The sequence below is a fragment of the Osmerus mordax genome, chromosome 28, assembly GCF_038355195.1.
Source record: "Osmerus mordax isolate fOsmMor3 chromosome 28, fOsmMor3.pri, whole genome shotgun sequence".
Lineage (NCBI taxonomy): Eukaryota > Metazoa > Chordata > Actinopteri > Osmeriformes > Osmeridae > Osmerus > Osmerus mordax.
This window is the reverse complement of record NC_090077.1, coordinates 3,594,558-3,616,316: the sequence shown is the minus strand read 5'-3', so window position 1 is coordinate 3,616,316 and position 21,759 is coordinate 3,594,558. Positions and strand designations below refer to the sequence as shown.

Here is a 21,759-nt window from a genome sequence, read left to right as displayed (position 1 = left end):
GTAGACACGTGTGTCTATATTAGTCTGCTCGTCTGTCTATGTTTCTCTTGGAACTCATTACCAGGAAAATCAATGCATGACATTGGTTCATAACACAATTTCTTGTCATCGGCTGGAGACCTCATTCCATCCTCTTAGATTTCTGGCCCAGATTTCTGAACGCAGACATTCACAGACAGTGGATTTAAGTTTTCATTTATCTATCACCTCATTGCACATGGCACAAAATCACCATTCAATTGCACTATTTACCTATCATATTGCACTAATCTATTTATACATCTTATATTGTATATTTCTTAGACTGTTTTTTTCTACTTTTATAGTTAAGATTCTTCTGTTTATCGTATGCACCTTGCTGCTGTTTGTGTAAACTCACATGGCGAATAAAGCTCATTCTGATTCATATGCTGTTTACACTATTGTCACATGGACCTGGTCAGCTTTACCAGCAGGTGGCAACCAAGATCAGTAAAAGTTTCTCAGTTACTAAGCAACACAAGCTCCGAAACTTTGAATTGTTATGGTTCTGATTAGTAGCGATCGTGCTTTGTTTTTCCATCTTCTCACATAGACTAGGCTATCTGTTTTCCATTTGGAAACCTGGCTTTCATCACATACAAGGCTTCTTGTACGGTACGCTAATTATATTTTGATCGTTGTTAGCTATAGCTTTAAATACAGTAGAGGTGTGTGACTGAGAAGCTCCATTTGTCTACAGTACAGTATTGTTCAGTAGTTAGTAGTTCAGAAGTTAGTCTAATGCTCACCATGCTCAAGACCAGTGATTCCTAAACACGCATTGGCTGCTAGTCACACTTGGCTGGAGGGGTTGTTTTGAAATGCAATGTCAAAGATACGAAAACATTGAGTTTCACGGGCCGGAAATCGCACCCCCTCCCAATCACCCCCACCCCAAAAAATATTTTTTTACTGCTACACTGGCATATCGTTTGAAAGATAAGATTCTTGTGATTCTATCGATGTCAACCATTTCAAGATCGAGTCACAACAGGTACAAGCAGGTACAATCAACGTCTTTGTTAGACCACAAACGTGTTAGAATACGAATCAGAGATTCCTCACTTAACAAGGCTCAGCGTTGTCCAGTCGTGACGAAAATGGTCTGCAACATTCCCAAAGGTCCAAACTATCCAACCAAGTAGGGTATTTAGTCCAAAACGATGTACTACATCCATAAATCGCATGAATTCTTGTTGCATCAATCAGCTCCTTTCAGAATTGTTTCCTGGTGTCAAAATGGCCACTGCACTTTGACCTTCCGATTGACACCTCATTTGACCCAATAGGAGCTTCCATGTCCATGTCAATTTCTTTCACAAATTAACTTGCTGACCGTATAGCCAATGAAATGATGAAGACCATAAACAGGTTTATGGGTACCCTACGCCTGGATGTACCCTTAGAAAAACGTGTAAAATATTCATTTATTGTGGTATTATATCCTACTTTTGACTTGGATTAGATAAGGCTTCATGCTGTGGTCCCATGTGGGTCTTCCAGCTAATACCACCCACCTAAAGGCATCTGTATGCAAAACTATTTCAGTGTTCAAGCTTCTATTAGTCAAAACCAGTAGCACTTAGAGGGATTCTGACCACAACCATGCATGTACTCCAAATAGGTATGCTTTATTTCGCTGTATTAGGCAAATTTGACAGGATTGTTAAGAGGTTAAAAGTAGGCTACTGAGATTTAGATGGCTATACAGATTGGCACTGTCGTAATGATCTCGCGTTGCACATCAAGGTGGACTCCACCTGAAATGTACATCATTCCCAGCGAGGGTCTAGATGAGGCGCACTGTTTTGGGGCTTTGTGCCCTCACCCTTGCTGCTGGGAAACAGAACACCGTATTGGCAGGGGCATCCATCGCCAGCTAAGGTCCCGAACATCAGACAAGGGCAGGCCTGCAGTAGAGGGTAGGTAGCACTGCCTCTTTCGCATCATCATCAATAACACAATTCCCGTGCACCATTGAGTCCACATGGAAGCCGTTTGACAATTCTGATCTTTCAGTTTCCTCCGTGGAGGGGTTTCCCACCCTAAGTGTGGTGAATGTATCTGAATGGGCTAAACGCAGGAAACGTCCTAAGGTCAAGCTGGTCTCTGAGGCCGATAGCAAGGAAGAAGTTCCTGCCAGTCCTCTCTTGTCTCGCCAGTCCCAGACCCTGCAGAGGAAGCAGAAAAAGAGGTTAGAGGCTATTCTTGTACGTATAGGCTCATTTGATCTGAAATAGTCCTTCATGCCTGTATCTAAATGTCTAGTCACCTGTGCAGGGTGGATGGACACTTTCCAGATCTCAACTCGGTTACCCTGAATGACAGCAACCAAAGGAAGGAAGTCAAGGTTGTTTTTACTCAATCGTTGACTTGCAAGTGGATGCCAAGTCAGTTCATTCTGCCCATGTTACCCTAACAAGAGCTTTTGTGTGTGTGTGTGTGTGTGTGTGTGTTTGTAGCTTAGAACAGCCAATATCAGCCAGTTGACCTCCAGTGAATCACGTTCTCTGATGCTGTGGATTCCTCCACAGCACACCCAAAAGTGCCTCACCCAAACCAGGTGACTGGTTGCTGTCTAGGCTGATGTGTATACCGTGTTAGAGACACTTTGGATATTCAAAATGATATCCTGTTGTGGTTTAACTCATGGTGTATTCACTTTCTATGCCCAGGTCTAAATCTCCTCATTTAGCTATGAAGGAAATCATTTGCCATCCATCCACCCCATCAAATAAATCAGACAATTTGGTGAGAACTCACTCACTTTACCTCTATGTTTTGTACAACGTTGCGTTTGCACTGCTTGAGCTGTGAGCTGTTACAGAACAGAAAGAGTGCGAGGAAGAAGATACACGTGCGGTTCACACCCTTGCCGCCTCAACAAGGAAGTAAGGAAGGCTCGGTCGAGCCCACAGACACGGACACTGACGGCCAGGGGGAGGAGTCCTGTGTGGCTCAGCTGACCCAGGAGCACCAACCTGTGGCTGTTGTCCAGGCCAGCCCACGGCCCCCCTCAACCCCCACGGCCTCTGGTGCCTTCCTGGTGAGGAACAAGCCTGTGGTGTTTCACAGTAGCAGCGTGAGGCTACCGAGGAGCACCAGCCAGCAGAACCTTCCGGTCTACAAACTCAAACTGGACACAGAGGTTAGACCTAGTCCCTCGACCAAATGTTATCCCCCCCTCACCACCAGTGGATATGTTGCCTCCGAATACGTTGTTGCTCACCCGAGCCATGCTAGATACGTTGAAGTCACATGACCATCTCTCTCAGTCCTGATGTCTCCCAGTCCTCCGGGGGTCAGGTCCTCCAGAACAAGCTTGTGTGTGTGACAGGGGAAAACCCATGTCTGGCTGCCTATGCCTGTTGAAGGAGGGAGGGGAGGGAGGGAGGGTTGGGAGGGAGAGTCATGGGAGACCGGCATTGGTTGGGAAGATGCAGGCCCAGATAGCTCTTATTACACGCAACATTTTTCCACTGGATTTCATAGCTCCATGTTTATTTTGTGTTTTCAACGTCTCATGTAGAGAGTGGCCAGTGGTCACGTACCTCCCTGATTAGCCAGGCTCCTGGCCTGGCAGAATGGAAGGAATTCCTGCTCAGATGCTGATAAACACATGTATTAAAGAATGTAAACTCTCTCGACTTGCCAAACCTTTTCAAATATACGGCACAGATGTATATGCGGCTTGTCGCAGCCCACGCTTTGCATTGGTAATATCCTGTTGGTGAGTGAAGGGAATGACAGGGATTGGGACCTCATAGGATTTTCGCTTCCCACAAACAGACAGACCTAGCCTACCCCGTTGTTAAGCTTGAGGATGGTATGATTCTGCGGTGACTGTTTTTTGGGGGTCTCGTGATCTCTTCAGACTGGGGTGGATGGCATTGACTGGGAGAGGTTGAGGAGACAAACGTATCTGTGGAAGAAACACAACCTGCCGGCCTACTGTGACAGGGAGAGGCCCGCTCCACTCAGAGGGCACACGGCTGTCAGCCCGCAAGGCTTCGGCTTGTACCCTGTCCCCAACACCCCTGTCTACAACCACCCCAAAAGCATTCTGTCCACAGGTAACACCGACAAACAATATTCTGTTCACAGACAGGGTTCACGATGTTTACACTCGAAATCGGTTGCTCTGCTCAATACAACGATTGAATGTGCTTGATGTCGCTTGTGTGTGTGCCTAGGTCCGTCTTTGTGGCGCAGTACGGACAGCATGGAAGGCATTTGTTACGACCACGGTGGCGTCGTGCCACCAGAGTCCGCATACCTCTCGGACTTATCGAACAGTGGCCTCAAGTTGTGCGACAGCCCCAGCCTCTGTCCAAACCTGGACCAAGTATGTGTCTCCCAGACTCCTAGCCCAGCGCACACACATTTTTCGATAATATCTCCCAACAAATGTGCATTTGGATCATGTTGTGGTCCCTTAGGTCATGGATACTGATGGTCTCAGGGATTTGAGCATGAGCAGTCGGGGAAGCATCGCCCCCCAAAACTCCATGGTCCTCCAGGACCCAGCCGTGGAGAACAAATGTGAGCCCCATATTTAAAATTCAATCCATGCATCCTGGTGTGTAATTGTAAAAAGGCAGGATCATCTTACTTTCTCGTGTTTCCCTCAGGTTCAGAAGAGGGGGGGGCTGGGTTTGGGATGGAAGGAGACGGGGGTTCGAATCCCGGGGCTCCGGAGAACACGAGCTCAAGCCCAGAGGACCAGGGCTCCGGGCCGTCGGCCCTCCTGCCCCCCCCACCGCCCTGCAGTCTCAGCTCTGAGACCTGTGGAGACGGGTGAGAGACAAGGAGACACTCACCCCACTCGCCCAACCTCCAAGGCTGGCTCCAGCTGCAGAATGTTCTCATGGAGCTTACAAAGATCCACACCTGTCATTCGAAACCATTCTTCCATGTTAGATAAATAAATGCCTAATAAAAATCCTATTTTTTTCCCCCCCATGTCCTTTGTATGTATTTTGTTGTTGTCGAATTAAGGTTTTGTCAGGCAGCAGGTGTCACTGTGGAGTCAGGCAATCTCTCATCACAGGAAATGGCATCATAAAGATTTGCCATGTTATAAGATACGTCAAAGAAACATCTGCATTCACAGTGTTTTGATTTTGAGGCGTTTATCAAACCGGTCCAGCCAAGCAGCCTCTGCTACGAGCCAAAACAGCAGAAGGGGACGCAGGCTGGGATGAGGCTATAGCCTCGTTGTGTTTATGGAATAGTTGATGGCACCCCTTAGCCTCAGCAGCTGCAGTGCGTGCCCCACGCCCTGTCCCAGGCCTGCGCTGCCGCAGCCCTCCCGGACACAGGGTGTCGAGGCCAGAGCCCGGGAGCAGGAGGTCGCCTGACCTCTGCCTCGGCTGGGGCACGTTTCCACAGCAGACGCCCAAGCAGAGGTTTCCTGCCGCTCTGCCAGGTGCTCCAGAGGAGAGCCTTCGCAGAGATGGACTGGGGAACACGCCGGGAACCGTGATACGGTCCACTACGCGCTGGCTTGTTTCCCTTCCCTCCCTCCGCGCTTGCTACAGGGCATGCTCGGTGGGATGTTTTTAAACGGCAAGAACTACTGCACTGTGCATTGTTAGACTTCTGAAATCAAAGTTGTCTATGCGACCTTTACCACAGAAGGCCCTGAATGAGTTCACACCTCGCCAGAGTATAAAGAGTCCTTTGATGAGGAATGACCTCAAATTAGTTGAATGTCAGAGCAAACAAACTTGCCCTAATTTTAGATGTCCTAACACTGAATATTTGTCATAGGTTATTACTGTAGTGCCTGGCACAGGCCTCTGAACAAACACATGATCTGGCCTCTTAAGGAAATGAATGTTTAATGCCATGAACTGTGTCAATGGAATGCGAATGTCCATGAGGTCTTAGACGCTGACCTGTATTCTCGAACGTTCCATCACCGGTCGACGGTGGAGTGAATGATGGGCTTCGCCCTTCCCTATTCCCATCGCGGCCCCCAGTCACAGTGAGCTTTATGTGTCACCAGCCCCCGTTGGATAACCCTGGAACCTTTCTGTTTACACCTCTCTGTGATAACATTTTCCTCTCTGAATCACAGACGGCACTGTGTAACGGTGCCACGCGGACCAGCACCCTCTGTGCGAGCCTCTAACAGGACACTCTCTGTCAGAGCATAGCAACGGCAGCCCCCCACACTAAAGTCTCTTTGAAATGCTAGTTTGTTTATTTTCGTGTACTTAATATGCAGTGTGCAAGCCTAAGAAACCTCCGAGTCACCAGAAGGAAAGGCAGCGTCGCTCTCTGATTGCCTCGGGCCCCCCCCACCCCCCGTCCTCTCGTTAGCGGACTCTAACGGCGCTTTCGAGGTTGATTTGAAGTATTTAGGGGAATTATTAGAACGGGTTGGCTAACGAGGGCGAGACTTGTTTTGCTCCGTTTGTGTCGTTGCCCTGTTGGAAGAAAATATGTTTGTTTCTTTAGCGGTATTCAGGGCATCTTGACACCCAAGGTGATGTGTTACGTAGTCACCTGGCCATGGCGTCCTGGCCTTTCATTTAACTGTATTCCACTCTCTTTTTACTTAATTATCTTCTATTCCGTTCTCTTATAATCTCTTTTCTATTCTCTCTTTCATTCCATTCGGTGTTGCGTTCTGTTGTAATATACCTGTCATTGCAAGAATTCCTAACCCCCAGCCGTGTGTGGGCGTGCGTTGACTATGGGATGATTCAGCATTCGTTTAGGGTTACAGCATGGGGGTGACTGGCTGCCTGCGCCGCGGTTATCACGGGCTTACCTCTCACCCAGACGGAGGGCGTGTCCGCGCAGCACACACTACCTGCGGCACACCTGCTCATGTCAGTCAGGCACACAATGGCCGGGTTATTGCTGCGCCGCGGGGAGACGTGCCGGGGGGGGGGGGGGGGGGGGGGTCCCCTCCGTCTGCTTTCATCACTCCTATTAGGTGGGCCGGAGGAATGCAAGGCCACTGATTCTCCCCTGCACCCCCCGCCCGCCCCCCGCCCGGGCAGCCGCCGGGCTGGATGAGGCTCTTGTGTGGGGGGTGCAGGAGAGCCACACCTGCAGCAGGCTAGGTCATCTTCTTGGCCTCAGCCTGGGGGCCTCGCGGAGACCTGGGCTGGAGGGGAGACAGCGTGGCCCCTGTCATGGGAGGCCAGATGCTCTGTCGGCCCTCTGACATCATCCCTCCCGCCCGGGCCCAGGTGGCTCGCATGGCATGAAGGAATAGAGCGCAGTAGTTCAGCAGCATACTAGAAGAAGAGTTGTTGATACTTTTGTGTGTGTGTGTGTATGTGTGTGTGTGTGTAGGTGTGTGGGGGTGTGTGTGTGTGTGTAGGTGTGTGTGTGTGTGGGTGTGTATGTGTGCAGCAGGAGGGTTTTGGGACACCATCATGAGGAATCCAGAGGTGACCTGACCTGTGGATGTGGTGTCATGTGCAGGGGCAGGGTGATGCAGGGCACACACACAGCTGACTCCACACAGGGAAGATGTTTACCTACAGACACGTGTGGCTGCTCCCACAGTCAATCTGTTACACAACAGATACAGTTACTGGATGATAAATGATCAGTAATTGTAAAGTATTTAGCTACAGGGTTGTTTACTTTCACATAAGAGTGTTGGAGAGAGAGTGGAATCCTGTTGAGCATTTTTTCCTGAGAATTTTGAAGAGTTCCTGTTTACCTCTTAGGCCAGTCTATGACTATGATAAAAAAGATGTTTTTCTGCATCCCCCCCCCCCCTTTTGGCACTATCTGAGCGGCTTACAGGAATCAGAGCTGGCAACAGAATCAACATGTCCACAGCCATGGAGATGTAAAGAGGACTGTTATCAAGCCCTTTTAGGAGGCTAGGAGTGTAACCTCAGACCGGTGGCAAAGCAGACATGCAATAGCAGGCTCGAACGGAATACAGTGATGACCTCGCTGTTTTTGGAAATGTTTGTCTGGCTGACAAACAATGGCTGGCTCCGTGCCAGCTGAGGAGTCTGCCAAACAGCCTGCCTCCTCCTCCTCCTCCCCCCCCCCCCCTCACGCCCTCCGCCCCCCCCCCCCCATCAGCCCTCCCTCCGTCAGCGTCCGATGCACCGTGGCCAGCACACACATCCTGCCTTTGTGGGCCAGGAATTCCAGGAATCCAGACTCCTGCCCTCCTCCTCCTCCTCCTCCTCCAGCCCTCCCCAACTAAGGTGCTCTCAAACATCTCCGGCGTTCCTGGTGGTTTCACAGCGGCTTGGGTGTCTGGAGGCTTGCGTAAGGGCTCCATGTGTGGGTTCGGTGTGTTCCATCCCTGGCCGTCCACCGTCATCTCCCCCCCCCCCCCACCACAGTTCCCGTCCCGGATCCCACATCACAGGTGGGCAGCTTCCACCTGCTCGTCTGGTGCGGCTTCCTGTTCTCCCTCAACCCCGGGGAGGACTCATCCACTTTCAAGTCTCTTTCTACGCCTCTGTTCGCTTCTCAGAACTCGCCATGTTTGGGTTATTTTGCGCAATGTACACAGGTGCGTTTCCCACCCCCCACCCCCCCAGCTATCTACTTTTGGTTTGCCATGTGTGCGCTTGCGTTTGCCCCCTTCTGTGAGAAGTTCCTTGTTTTCACACCCGAGATCCACCCTTAGCTGCCATATCAAATGGGATCAATTACATTTCCTGTGTTTGATAACAGCGTGAGCCAAGCCCTAATGAAGGGCCTTCCTGAACTCCATCAAAACACTTTTTATGTGCCCCGGGGATGACAATGGGAATGTTTACTTGACATGAGAACCTGTGGAAAAGCCTTTGTTTCCTGGAGGGAACACAGGAAGCCGTGTGTGTCCTGAGCGTGGACGTTTGTGTCGGAGGGCCCGGCGCGAGGTGGTGGAGCGCTGGACGAGACGTTCACGGGGGTTTTCTCGACTTTCAGCATCACCACTTCCCCTGTTCGGAGTGGATTCTCCGCCAGAACGGGATTCCCTACTCACGTTTTCCATTACACCTGTCTGTTCTTGTTTTCCTCCCTCCTGTCAGGCAGGGCTCGTACACTGTGTGGACCAATGTCATGACAAACCTGGAATGAAGCTTTTAGTGCTCTTTGTTTGCGAGGACGTTTTTTCTTCTGCTTCTATTGCTTGTCCATATATATTTTTTTATATCTCTTTAGAGAGTTGTAACATTATCCCTGACGATCCCTACATCGCCCGTGTACATTCCCTGTTTTTAAATGTGCGATGCCACGCATTCTTCATCGACACATTCCTCTTTTCATATCGAGGAGGAAAAGTTGTTATTTGAGTTTCTTTTTTTCTTTTTTCTTTTTTGCAGTAACTCTGCAAAACTCCCCCCCCCCCCCCCCCCCCCCCCCTCCAGACACCTTCCCATCCCTCTGGAGAGAGGGGAGCTGACGTCATAGAGGGCGGTCCACCGGTGTCTATAAGTACAGGCTCTACCAGGGGGGATCTCTCTATTAAGAGGAGCTGAGCAACGCTGTGCTGGTCCAGGCTGACCCATAAGGGACCCTTTTCAAGAGTCAGGAACACTTAGACCGGTGCACCTTTTAGTGCACTCACTGCGAACTACGGACAGGCTTGGAGCCACACACACGCACAGAACTCTCTCCTCTTTGGATTCACTCACCAGTTCTGGACAGAACTTTTCTTTTACACGCCTTTATATCCACGGAACATTGATCTCTGATTCATTGAGACCGATTCCTATTTTTCTTTGGTTGGCATCGACACATCCAGGATGTATTCTCTGGTTAGTTTGAGACGGATCGTGTCTACTCTGTTTGTTGTCCTCTCCAGTGCTGCCGTGATGGTGAGTAACACCCCTCTGCTGTTTACCCACATTCTCTCCCCCTCTAGTACTTTACCTCACATTCTATCCCCATCTGGGTGTGTCTAAACTAATGACCATTGAAGTCAAATGCTTCACTTTGTGTTGCTCTGAGAGCTCGTGTTCAGTGTTGCTTTCCTGTGAGTTCTGCATGTGGAATGCTCTCCCCCTCCACACCCCTGACCCTGTGTCTCTCCCTCCCGCTGCCCAGGTGGAGAGCGACTGCTCGGCCCGGTGCTCCTGCCCCACGTTGCCCCCCTCCTGCCCTCCAGGGGTCAGCTGGGTGACGGACGAGTGCGGCTGCTGCAAGGTGTGCGCCAGGCAGTTCAACGAGGACTGCGGCGCCAGCCAGCCCTGCGACCACATCAAAGGCCTGCACTGCCACCTGGGGGCAGGAGGCGACCCCGAGAGGGGACTGTGCCGAGGTAAGGACAGGACTGGGGACCTTGCATGACACTGGGAGACGGGCTTTGAGTTGATGAAGAGGAAGAATACTAACGATCGTGAACGACATTGATCCCTGTGTTGCTCTTGCTCAAATTCCTCGAATGCGCCTCAAACGGCTCTTAGCCACAATAGATTGGGTTTGCCGGATCATGGTAGGGAGTGACACATGGGCGAGGAGGAGTCCTCCGTAATCCTAACGTCTAATCTGGTCCTCCAGCGGACGCCCAGGGCCGCCCCTGCGAGTTCAGCGGGCGTGTGTACCAGCACGGCGAGGACTTCCAGCCCAGCTGCCAGCACCAGTGCAGCTGCATGGACGGGGTGGTGGGCTGCATGCCTCTCTGCCCACATCAGGTGCCCCTCCCTGACTGGCGCTGCGCCCGGCCCCGGCTGGCCCGGCCCTCGGGCCGCTGCTGCGAAGAGTGGGCGTGCGACGACGACAACCACATCAGCGAGGAGCCAGGGGAGCCCCCGCGAGCCACCCTGCCCCACCCGAGGCCCCTCCCCAACCACATCAGCACCCAGCTCCAGGCCCAGGCTCTGCCTCACTACCAGGCCAGCGCTGGCGTCACTTTCCGGGGTGAGACACCACGTCGAACGTCAATGTTCTTAAGTTTGCTTTCTGTGTTTTCGCTACTTCAAGGGTTGCACATACTGTACTGTGTTGTCCCGGTCGGGAACCTGTCTTGGCTGAAGCCTAATGTATCTTTCCCCCATCCCCTCCCAGAGGTTCTGTCCCTCCCCAAGTCGGAGGTGTTGCTGAGCCCCAGGTGCCTCCTGCAGACCACAGACTGGACGGAATGTTCCACCACGTGCGGAATGGGCATCTCAAGCAGAGTGACCAATAACAATCCAGAATGCCGGTTGGTCAGAGAGACTCGGCTGTGTCAGATTCGCCAGTGTGAACTGCAGCTGGAACTCCCCGTCGGCCTGAAGGTACAGGAAGGATTATGTCCAGATCGTGAACATGCATGTTCTTATTTTGTTTATCGGTGTTCTGATTGGATGCTTTTGTTGTCGTTTGCCGTCCAGAGAGCAAAGAAGTGCCAGCGTACTGTCCGCCCTCAGGAGCCAATCAGGATCACCTTCGCCGGATGCTCCACGGCCCGGCGGTACCGCCCGCGCTCCTGCGGCGCGTGCACAGACGGCCGCTGCTGCGCGCCCTCGCTCACCCGCACCGCCCGCCTCCGCTTCCTGTGCCCGGACGGCGAGGGCTTCACCCGCAACGTCATGTGGATCCAGCGCTGCAGCTGCAGGAAGAGCTGCCAGGGTCACGGCGCCCCCTCCAGGCCTGGAGTCAGCCTGCACAACGACATCCACACCTTCAGGCATTGAGGCCAAGCCAACCCATGAAAATCCCCTCCAACCCCCCCCCCCCTGTACCACACCTATAACCCCACCCTCCACCTAGCCCTCTCCAGGCCCAGCCAGGGGAAGCCACCCCACCCCCACCCCCACCCCCACCCCCCCCCCACCTCCACCACATCCCGACTCTGCCGGAGAAAGAAAGCCCCGGATGGGTAGAACTGCTTGCACTTTGCACTTCCTGCCAAGATGACACCAGTTTCCACGTGTAGGAGGCTGGTGGCTGGGACTTTGCAGCCAGCTCCAGTGCTCCCTTCATGCTGGTGCCCCTGTAGCAGAACTATACAAGAGAGTCTGCAGCACTGAGCACCACGGGACAGCATAAATCAATAAGTCATATGTAAATGATCCCTTTTGGATGTCAGCTTTGATCTTTTTATTTATTCTTTGGTGTTTTTGTTTTTGTTTTTGAAGTATTGCCAAACTCCTCTATAACCACAGAGAGAAAAGGGAATGGAGTGTGTATGCTTTTGTACAACGGGAATATGACTTTGTGTCATGAGAAAATGTAGCTTGGGACAGCGAATGTGTATGAACATGTAGGTCGTATTTTTGATACATTGATGGTAGATATAGGACCAGTTACCATACTACATATTCATCAATGATTGTAATTAACTGTATTTTGTTGTAAGTCATCATTTGCCTGTTTGTGTGTATGGTTTGTGTGTGTGTGTGTTTCTACCTGTCTCCAGAAGTCTATCGTTTTGAATGGAAAATGTGTGGCATTGAGATTTTACGTGTGACCATTTGTATGTCAATATATAAAGAATATAGTTTAGTGTACAGACTTCACTCTAGTGGAGTGACTATTTTTGGAGATCACCTCATTTTTCGGGGTGTGTTTTAAGTGCCTCATAGTATAAAGTCTTTCTTGTACTGGAGGAAAGATTGATTAAAGTATGTCAATGTTGTTCGATTTCTTTTCTTTTCTGTAAGCCTCCATAACTATCTGAAACATCAAATAAAGTCATTAAATCACAAAACCTGTTGTCCCATTACTTTACATAGCTATTCAGATGTCCTGCTTAGATACGGGGTGCTTGGTGTTTGGACAAGGATACTGCAGCACAAAGCTGGATAAACAAGAGCTCTTCCTGGGTATGCACAGGCCTATGAGAGGGGCTACGTCTGACGTTTGTTCGGAGAGGGGTCTCGAGAGGCCGAGGTAGAACCGAGGGCGGAGAGACAGGAATGTTGGGGAGGGAGGAGAGAAGGGGCTTCTCCTGTCTCCGATGGAACCCGCTTCTTCAGGTTCAGGTCCTCCTCCAATGCGTAGACATGCAGGCCGGCTCTGGAGCACAAACATAGCGGCACGCTCCTAAATTCAACACCCCTGCCGCCTCCTCCTGTCTGCCCATGTCGTTCCCCTCCTCTCCCTGCTGTCCCGTCTGGCTGGGAACACATTGACCTCCGGCACGATCGTGGCATAAGCGCTCGCCTTATTCAGCGCCAGCCCCGTTTCCACAGCACAGCGCCGCGAGGGGGGACGCTCGACAATCCCACTCTCGATAAGTCCTGCAAAGCGTCGGGGAGAGCTCTTAACTCCCACGTTTTGGGATGGAGGGTGCGTTTGTGAGTTGGCTGCGTGGGAAGGTATGGGAATGTGGTTCAATCGATCACTTTTATGGATCCCTTTCATGCATCTTTGCCCCATGGGTAGATTCTTTCCCTATGCTCCAGACAGACGTGGATCAAAAGCACACATGGCATTCCATCATCGCCATGGAGACCTCGGGTTCTATCTGCCGCCATCCTCATTAAAGGCGCCACGGCTCCCATTGGCTCGTTGTGCTCTGACGGTATTCCTCTCTGCTGAGGATGATGATGTTTGTCCGGTCGGGCTGTTTGGACTAGTAAATTCAAGAGAAGAAGGCCCTTCACAGAGTTATTGCGCACGAAAGCCAGTGTCCCGTGACAACATTTGACAAGTCGTTTGTCACAGAGAGGTTCTCACATTTCGGGAGACAGCCATGGCAAATACAAGATTTGGGCATTCGTGAAATACTTGGTAGTTCAGGAGAAGACAATGCCCGTGAAACGGGGTTCTTCTGAGGATCAGTATAAGTAGGAGGAAAATAGTTGTAAAAAAATAATAATAATAAAACGAGGGAATTTTATCAGGTTGACACATTTAAAATGGCTGAATGATGTGGAAGTAATGTGTGAGCTACTGTCGGAAATATAGGAAAGAAAACGTGAAGTGTGAGAAGAGCTGTGAGATCCTGCGTCTGTGATTGTTTTGGCCGCAGAGTCTCATCCTGCAGATCTTGGATAGCACACTGGAAGTTACAGGTGTCGTCCAGTCTCACAGAGAGCCGCGAGTTTCACCACGGCCCCGACAGAGGAACAGGAAATATGTCGGAAATCAACAGGGCCTCTGGGAAGAGGAGGCAGGCAGATAGGGCACAAGGTTACAAACGCCTCAACCAAGGACATATTTTACTCGGAACAACGGCCATTCTATTCTGACGAACCTTCCCATGCCACTTCACTGTGGGGATTGCTCTTTCATTCTCTGTGTTGGTCCATGTCCATACTGACATATTGGAAGAGGCAAGGGTTTAAAGGATACACACGTCGGAACAGCGTGGTTCATCGGTGTCTCTAGCCTCACTGCTGTTTAGTTTTGTGTGAACCCAGCATCATAGGGAACACTGCCCTCTGCTGGTTTTTAGCAAGCAGTGCAGATCCAGGCCATACCAAGGAACTGTGGCGTCGTCCTTTTCCATGAGGTTAATTTGCTTCTCTTTTCAGGGGAAAGAAAGTTGGATGAGAAATGAGCAAGAAAGCAGTGCGTGCGGTATGGGAATTGTGGAATGAATTGCTATGTTTAGAGACAGTAACAGTTTAATAGTTTAATCTAATGAGGGTATGAATGGATAATAGTCCGACACACACATAAATCATTTTGACATTAACCACACCCCCTAGACGTCTAGTGGCTGCATCGCGTATTATGTTTACTACGTCACCACAGAGGGATTTAAATACCTGGTTGCACAATTTTGTAAATAGTGTAGAGCTGTCAAAGATGGCAAGGTTATTGTAAGCAGCGCTTGAGTGATATATCTAGCTATCGTTTTCAAAAGTTGCAGCGGATTATCTTTCCATAATTTCGGAAGTGTAGTTTGATCTCCAATTTTTTGCGTTTTCTCAGTTACATTTTCTCTCAATTATTTGCAAAATTTGCAGTGTATCCATGCACTTTTTTTCTAATACCAGAAAATAATGGCTTTTAGAGAAACGATTGTTTGTTAGTGTAGCACAATTAGTCTACGATTTTACTTGAAGACTGTGTCGTGTTTACTGGAATCAAGTAACTTCTTATTTCCATTCTTTGGAACATCAAGGTAAGCATTATTTTTTGGATAAGTAAATAAGATCAAATTATATATGCACACATTGGAAAAAAATAAGCCAATCTGTTAATACAAATGTTGTAGGTACAACATTTAAATGTTGTCCCTAACAGTGGTTTGTCCTGTTTAAGTTTGGCAGCATGGGACTGAAGTTTTAACCGACAGTCATCTTTTACGCTCCCCCTTTATCTGTACTAGCATGTGTGTTCATGTCTTTATCGACAGCAAATGTTGGTCACACTTACAATAACCCATCCAGTATTCAGTCATTGCCATAGAAAATAACCCCATAACAGCGTTAGGCTATAAACAAAGTGTTGATCCCACTAACAAAATACATCAGTGTGAGTGTGGGCAATTCCTTTTGTCAGTTCATACTGTAAGGACAAGTGATAAGAATAACATAGTTGTTTTATTACTATTCTTGCAATGATTGCCAACCTCTCCAGATAATATAGCTTTCAATCCATTTTGGTTGTCATTAACCATGACCTCACTGCGATTTTAATAGCCTCTACAGTCTGCATTATTTCCAAATGCATTCAATAAACCAAACTGAATACAATTGCTGCTTGTGTTCAGTAAAACCGGATGCAAAATCCTAACCCTGGTAGACAACCAGTGTTGTGAGTGAAGCTTTTGTGTCGCAGCCTCTACAGCCCCAGCCTCTCCAGTCCCAGCCTCTCCAGCCCCAGCCTCTCATTGCCCCCCCTGTCTCCAGCAGCTCCCGTGGGCCACCATGGTGAACAGCCAGGCGCCGTGTGGCGGCGCGTCCCCGAGGTCGTGTGCAGGGTGCGGGGGGAAGATAGGCGACCGCTTCCTGCTCTACTCCATGGAGCGCTACTGGCACACGCGCTGCCTCAAGTGTTCCTGCTGCCACGCGCAGCTGGGCGACATCGGCACCTCCTGCTACAGTAAAGGGGGCATGATCCTCTGCAGGAGCGACTACATCAGGTGAGCTCCGGGGAGGTCGTGTGGCGGGGGGAGGAGCGGGGGGCTGGCTGTGGCTGCCAGGTCAGGCCAGGAGAATGAGCTGGCTCTGCTTTCCATCCTCAGGTTGTTTGGGCACAGTGGGGCATGCAGCGCCTGTGGCCAGTCTATCCCTGCCAACGAGATGGTGATGAGGGCACAGGGTAACGTCTACCACCTCAAGGTAAGAACCCACGTGGATGTGACTCCTTTAGAGACGACACACACATGGCGACACGCCCGGCAAGCCGATATCACCCGCGTTCGGAATGGCGAACGCATTCGGAGGAGATCCAGCACGGCCATTCTAACCCCCCACTTCTCTCTGTTGTGCCCAGTGTTTCTCCTGCGCCACCTGTAGAAACCGGCTCGTGCCGGGGGATCGCTTCCACTACGTCAACGGCACCATCTTCTGTGAGCACGACCGGCCGGGCTCAGCCCTGCTCAGCAGCCACCTGCCCCCCCTGCAGTCGAACCCAGCTCTGGCCGACCAGAAGGTGAGACAGCTAGCCTGGTTTCTCCCACACTAATGGTCAGAATGGGATGGGGGATTCAGCAACAACAAACCCCCCAAAAAACATCTGTAAAACCAAGTGAATTTTACGACCCTTGAGTGTGTGGAGTGCTGAAATGCATATCGTGTTTCAGAGATGACATGAAACGACACATCTGTTATTCCTGCTGACATAGCTGTCGCCCTCTGTTTCCTCACCTAGGTATGTTGAGTGATTAGACGCAGGTGCCGCCACCAGTAGTTCCCATCGTCTCCTGAGGACTCCTCACCCCCGATGCCGTGTTTGTGGATTCTTTTGTTGAAGTCTTTTGACCATGGGACAGTTCACTGCTTACTAAGTTACCCTGAGATGTCAGAGACGATAGCCAACATCCAGCCTACACTTTGAATGGAAAGGAACCCAGAAAGAACAATTTGGACCTCCAGTAAAATGAACTGCTTCTTTAAAAGGACTGGGTCTACCTGTTTACGGTTGCTGATTCCCAACTGTGTGCATATCCAAACCTTGAGCAAAGAGCGTGACTCTTGAGGATGCATCTCGTGATGTACAGTAGAATGTGGTTTATTCCCTACCGTGGCTTTCACCTTTTCATGAGAAGAGGAATCCCAGAAGAAGCGCTTGACGATAGTTGACTACAAAGGAACTCTGTTATACATTGGTCCCGCAGGGGAAAGGGACAATTTCTGTCTTGAATGTTTGTCTCCATTGGCCGATTCTTGATTCGTGTCACTTCCTGTTATTCTACCGTCTTACTTTGTGGTTTTAGGGAACCAAACAAAAAGGCAACCATGAAAGATAAATGTCCATTCTTTTCATGATGGTACTGTGTGTTCTCCAGTAGAGTTATATTTCTTTATTTCAACCGATGCTTGCTCAACATGTGAAATTGAAACAAAAAATCCTATTAAAAGATTTTACTGTACCGTGAAGTCAGCTGCGCTAATTGAAGCCCTTATGCTGTTTGGTTGCATTATGTTGGTCACGAGGTATTGCGCAGCATTGTGTTCGTTTGGCGCACTCTTTTCCTTCGTTCGACTCCAACCCTGTATGGTGAAAACATGCCTGATTACCCAGAGGAATGGAATTAGAGGGCTTGAGCACTGACCATTTACAGAAGCAATTAAACATGAGCCATGTATCTGTGCTGAGGGAGCTCCTGGGAGGCTGAACTTTGGGTATATCCCGTGGCTGACTCGAATAAATACTAATCTGTTAGCCAGCCTAATTAAAGGGGAGTGGCTCTTTTACATCCTGAGCCTTTGAAATAATTGCATGTTCTTACTGTTTACCATGTTGCAAATTCAAAGTAAACCTATTTTATTTCCCAGCTCTCCTCGCAGGTCTCTCGTCGGCCTTTAAGTCATGGCAGTGTTTACTTTAGCTAATGAGTTCAGATCGAAAGGTTTGCCTGTTCGATGAAAAGGAGCTCTACGTTAGTACGACTGTAGCTTACTTGGAAGCGCATGTGCGGTTTTAGTCAGGGATGATTGTGTGGGATTCACGGCATTAGGAGAGCAGAGCATCTGCCAGGCTTCAAATGAGATCTGTACTTTCACACCTCGCCAAAGAGTATGGCAGCCATCAAACATGCACCTTAATGCGCTTAGCTATTTGAAAAGTCCCACTTGTCATGGTAGGTGCTGATGCCGCATCAATTATTTATTCCACGTCTGATTGAAAAGCATCACGCAAATTCATTAACGTATGCAAATGATCACAATTACAATTATCTTCATATCTAGATAGTGAGGAAATAAAAACCTCTGCACTATCTGAATCCCCAGCACACCACAAGTTAGACTTTGCATTCAAACCAATCAAGCCTCATCTACATATTACTAATTAGCTGAAGCATTTTCAGATGCCAATTAGCAGGTCTCATAAAAAGACTTTGCCATGAGGCGTTGTCTTTTATCGTGGAGTCTGCAGGTGTGTGGATCACCATGTAGCTTCTGTCATAGGCAAGTGTTTATTCTCGCTAATTAATCATATTAACACATGCAGATGAGTGTAATTGCCTTTGCTTCTCCGCCTCATGCTGTGTGAAGACAGAAGAGAAGCCAGGATATTTATACAAGCTGCTCAAGAAGTAGAGGCCCAGAGTGGCATCCCTTAGACCTGCCACTCCTCTGATCCAAGTTCCAACACCCAGACTTCCAAGCTCAGCTCGCCCAATGATCCTGATGATGATGATGGTCCCTGAACCGTCCCGCTAAGACGATCATCTCTGGCTCCACGCCGGGCCTCTGTGGGTTGAGGGGAGGGGCCAAGGTGATGTTCTGGGGCTTCTGACAATGTGTCGGACTGAATAAACCTCTGGGCCGCATCCTTCTTGTTCCAGCGGTGGGATGTGTTTAGTGTTCCTGGAGCTGTTATGTTGGAGAACACTGAGGTATGTGGGTGGCTAGTGTCAGGGATTGGGAGCTATACCGGAGAACTCAGGAGGTATGTGGATCGCTACGGTCAGGCTGGGAAGGTGCTTCGTGTTGACAGATAGGTGTGCATCAAATGTATTCATGTCGTCTTTCAATCATAGCATTTACACCTATGCTAACAAACATGTTTTTAGTCAAACTAGCTTTGAAGGAAAGCTTCCTCTAAAGAGGTTATTGTGTAGTTACATACTGTAATCATGCACTGCCTCTTGCCAACATGTTTCTTTCAATGTTACACATTCTTCCTGTGTCCATAAAAAACGTCTGAAAGTATCTGGTTTTCTCTTAAAACATGTCCATCAACGAGAAGCCACGAAAACACGAAGAGAGTCCTTTTTTTATGTCATTGTGAAGAATGTTGATTTAGGTGCACGTGTTACGCAATATAATCTCACTAGACTGGTTGATAATGCATCAGGAGGAGATAGGAATGTACCGGAACATGTTTATGCAGACAGGAACGTTTGCAGCCCCAAATCAATGTCGTGAACGAGTGAGGAAGAAACGGGTGTAATGACAAAGACGAGACTTTACAACTCCGAGCCTCACACAGGAATGTCAGGGAGGGAGCGGGCGGAAAGTTCCCTCGCCCAATCAGAATGCTTTGAATAATTAAACTGATCGGCTTAATTAGCTCAATTACGTTAATTTGACCACGGAACACGGCCATATGGTGAAAGGAAACAAAAGAGGGGGGAACTAATTAAAAGTAAAATAATGAGGATTTTAATTAACTGGCTCCCCAGACAGCAGCGCGCAGGGATCAGGAGCCTGGTGCCATAATTAAAGTGCTGTAACGCTGGCAACATCGCTCCTCTCTTTCTTATATCTGTGAGGGCTCTATCCATCTAATTAAATCTGTAAATAAATTAGCAACATTGAGGGTTCCTGCTTGACTTAACACCGCCTGCAATCCACCACCACCGCCCCCCCACCCCCCACCTCAACCCCCCCAATAACACGCTCACCTTAGCTCATATCTCACAAGCCTACTGTAGCGCCCAGATGCAGAGGTTGTGCCAAGGTCTGTCATTAACACACATTTATAGATAGGGTATTTGAGTATTTGTGTGTGTGTGTGTGTGTGTGTCCCTGCATGCGTGTGTTTGCGGTACTATCATGTTTGTGCAGGCTGCTGTTTGTGTTTGCTCCCTGTCCTAACCCCTAATTCTCTTTAAAATGGTATCTACTCAGAACAGCGGGGCATCACAGCACAAGCAAAGGTGACACCAGCCCCTCTGCTCTCCTGCTCTCTCGAAAAAAAACACCCCCACATCCTCCTTTATCTGTCTGTCTCCATCCCTCCAAGTTCAACATCCACACTTACCCTCTACTCCTCCTCTTCCTCCTCCTCCTCCTCCTCCTCCTCTTCCTCCTCCCTTCATGTTACACCCCTGCAACCACCTCCCTCGAAAAACATGCACTTCATTAAAATGCATTCAGACTGACGAGAGAGAGAGCCATTTGCATATTAAATTAACAGCCACTTAAGGGGTTCTGAGGGAACTGTTACACTGTCAGTTCATCCAAATGAAGAGCAAGCATGCGTTCAGCTGTCATTACCAGGGCTGTCATTGTTTGCCACGGTTGAGGAATGGTGTGTGTTCAGTGCCATCATGGTTGACAGACAGGGAACAGAGAGAAGACTGACATCCCGTTCCCCGACATGCCCCCCCCCCCCGCAACCATCTACCTCCGTCCGACGTCGAGCAACAAAACAACGGTCGGATCTCCACCTCGCGCTGATTATCACAGGTGCGTTCCGCGTCGGGGCGGGACCCAGGGGGTGTCGTAGCGACACACAACCGAGGCAGACTGTGGGAGAGCCTGGAGGGGAATGTTCTCACAAGAGAGCGGGGGGAGGGGGGAGGGGGGGGGGGGGGACAGATGCTCTGCTCCACTCAGGCCTGTTACTGGAGAGACGTTCCACCCTGCACCGAAACACGTCCCCTAACGCAGCGTCACCGCGGTGACCTCGTTAGCCGAGCGCGCGTGCGTGTTCTCCTGTCCGACGCCGGGCTCCGCGGGGCCCCTTGCACGCCCTAACCCCCAGGCTCATTCCACAGGCTCCCAAACAGATCTCCCATCAGCCTTCCTGTCATGGAAACTGATCCCTACCAAAAGGGGGGGGGGGGGGGGGACAGTCCAGGAGACAAACCGATCGTAGATAGGCGTCGAGGGGCCTTTGTTCTCTTGGATGTTTGTCTTCGGGAGGTGCCGTGATAGGCCAGAAGTGTTGGAAAAGGCCGGGCCCTCGTCGGTAGGTGCACCAATGCAACTCCCCCCACCCCCCACTTCCAGGAACCAGGTGGAGCCCACGTGCGTTCATTAGCGCTGTTTAATGAGGAGCAGATGCAACAACACTCTTTTTCTCTATTTCTCTCTCTTACACATACACTCACTCTCTCTCTCTCTCTCTCTCTCTCTCTCTCTCTCTCTCTCTCTCTCTCTCTCTCTCTCTCTCACACACACACACACACAACACAAACCTATTCATTCTGGCCCTTTGTGGAGGGTCTCTCACAGCACGGGCGTGCGGGCCTCATTTGCCCAATTTAGATGAATGACTGAGATCATATATCATTCTCTCATGTCACCCTGTTGCTTTCCACAAGAAGCCGGGTGAAAAGCAAGTCTGGTCCGATTACGGAACAATGAGATCCACTGGGTGTTGCCCCCCCCCGCCGCCCCCTCCCCCCCCCTCCTCCGTAATGAAGTGCTTAGCTTCTCTTTCTTCACCTCAGATTGGCCCTGCAGCGTGTCCACTATGTCAGTCATCCCTGTCATTGACTCACACATGTTTTAGTTTGCCCTTCTCCCTACTGGG

At 49.8% G+C, this 21,759-nt stretch overlaps 3 protein-coding genes across 6 annotated transcripts; all 3 read left to right on the top strand.

Moving 5' to 3' along the window:
- Positions 1-483: 483 nt before the first annotated feature.
- On the top strand, positions 484-6,157 carry LOC136937835 (uncharacterized). The gene is made up of 13 exons (XM_067230950.1): positions 484-636; positions 1,771-1,943; positions 2,041-2,215; positions 2,302-2,371; positions 2,484-2,584; positions 2,697-2,772; positions 2,849-3,169; positions 3,896-4,094; positions 4,215-4,366; positions 4,461-4,563; positions 4,653-4,818; positions 5,328-5,502; positions 6,104-6,157. The coding sequence occupies exons 2-13, from the start codon at positions 1,787-1,789 to the stop codon at positions 6,155-6,157; spliced, it is 1,749 nt and encodes a 582-aa protein (XP_067087051.1). The 5' UTR covers positions 484-636; positions 1,771-1,786.
- A 3,380-nt stretch (positions 6,158-9,537) lies between these two features.
- ccn1l2 (cellular communication network factor 1, like 2) lies at positions 9,538-11,675 on the top strand. Its single transcript, XM_067231388.1, has 5 exons — positions 9,538-9,824; positions 10,054-10,267; positions 10,507-10,866; positions 11,014-11,222; positions 11,319-11,675. The coding sequence occupies exons 1-5, from the start codon at positions 9,753-9,755 to the stop codon at positions 11,619-11,621; spliced, it is 1,158 nt and encodes a 385-aa protein (XP_067087489.1). The 5' UTR covers positions 9,538-9,752; the 3' UTR covers positions 11,622-11,675.
- A 3,013-nt stretch (positions 11,676-14,688) lies between these two features.
- On the top strand, positions 14,689-17,426 carry si:dkey-90l8.3 (LIM domain transcription factor LMO4-A). 4 transcript variants are annotated; one of them, XM_067231223.1, is made up of 5 exons: positions 14,689-15,004; positions 15,738-15,967; positions 16,070-16,166; positions 16,321-16,479; positions 16,699-17,426. In XM_067231223.1, the coding sequence occupies exons 2-5, from the start codon at positions 15,753-15,755 to the stop codon at positions 16,705-16,707; spliced, it is 480 nt and encodes a 159-aa protein (XP_067087324.1). In that variant the 5' UTR covers positions 14,689-15,004; positions 15,738-15,752; the 3' UTR covers positions 16,708-17,426. The 4 variants fall into 4 exon arrangements, with proteins under 4 accessions (XP_067087324.1, XP_067087323.1, XP_067087320.1 ...); XM_067231222.1 differs by having other exon boundaries at positions 15,735-15,967; XM_067231219.1 differs by having other exon boundaries at positions 15,679-15,967.
- The last annotated feature ends 4,333 nt before the right edge of the window (positions 17,427-21,759 follow it).

Excerpts from the sequence above, each read along its gene's own strand:
- LOC136937835 (XM_067230950.1), top strand. The coding sequence starts at position 1,787 with ATGTACATCATTCCCAGCGAGGGTCTAGATGAGGCGCACTGTTTTGGG. Across the intron at positions 1,944-2,040 it reads GGGCAGGCCTGCAGTAGAGG|TTTCCTCCGTGGAGGGGTTT; the intron begins GTAGGTAGCACT and ends CTGATCTTTCAG. Across the intron at positions 4,367-4,460 it reads TCTGTCCAAACCTGGACCAA|GTCATGGATACTGATGGTCT; the intron begins GTATGTGTCTCC and ends GTGGTCCCTTAG.
- ccn1l2 (XM_067231388.1), top strand. The coding sequence starts at position 9,753 with ATGTATTCTCTGGTTAGTTTGAGACGGATCGTGTCTACTCTGTTTGTT. Across the intron at positions 10,268-10,506 it reads CGAGAGGGGACTGTGCCGAG|CGGACGCCCAGGGCCGCCCC; the intron begins GTAAGGACAGGA and ends CTGGTCCTCCAG. Across the intron at positions 11,223-11,318 it reads AACTCCCCGTCGGCCTGAAG|AGAGCAAAGAAGTGCCAGCG; the intron begins GTACAGGAAGGA and ends TTTGCCGTCCAG.
- si:dkey-90l8.3 (XM_067231223.1), top strand. The coding sequence starts at position 15,753 with ATGGTGAACAGCCAGGCGCCGTGTGGCGGCGCGTCCCCGAGGTCGTGT. Across the intron at positions 15,968-16,069 it reads TGCAGGAGCGACTACATCAG|GTTGTTTGGGCACAGTGGGG; the intron begins GTGAGCTCCGGG and ends TTCCATCCTCAG. Across the intron at positions 16,167-16,320 it reads GTAACGTCTACCACCTCAAG|TGTTTCTCCTGCGCCACCTG; the intron begins GTAAGAACCCAC and ends TGTTGTGCCCAG.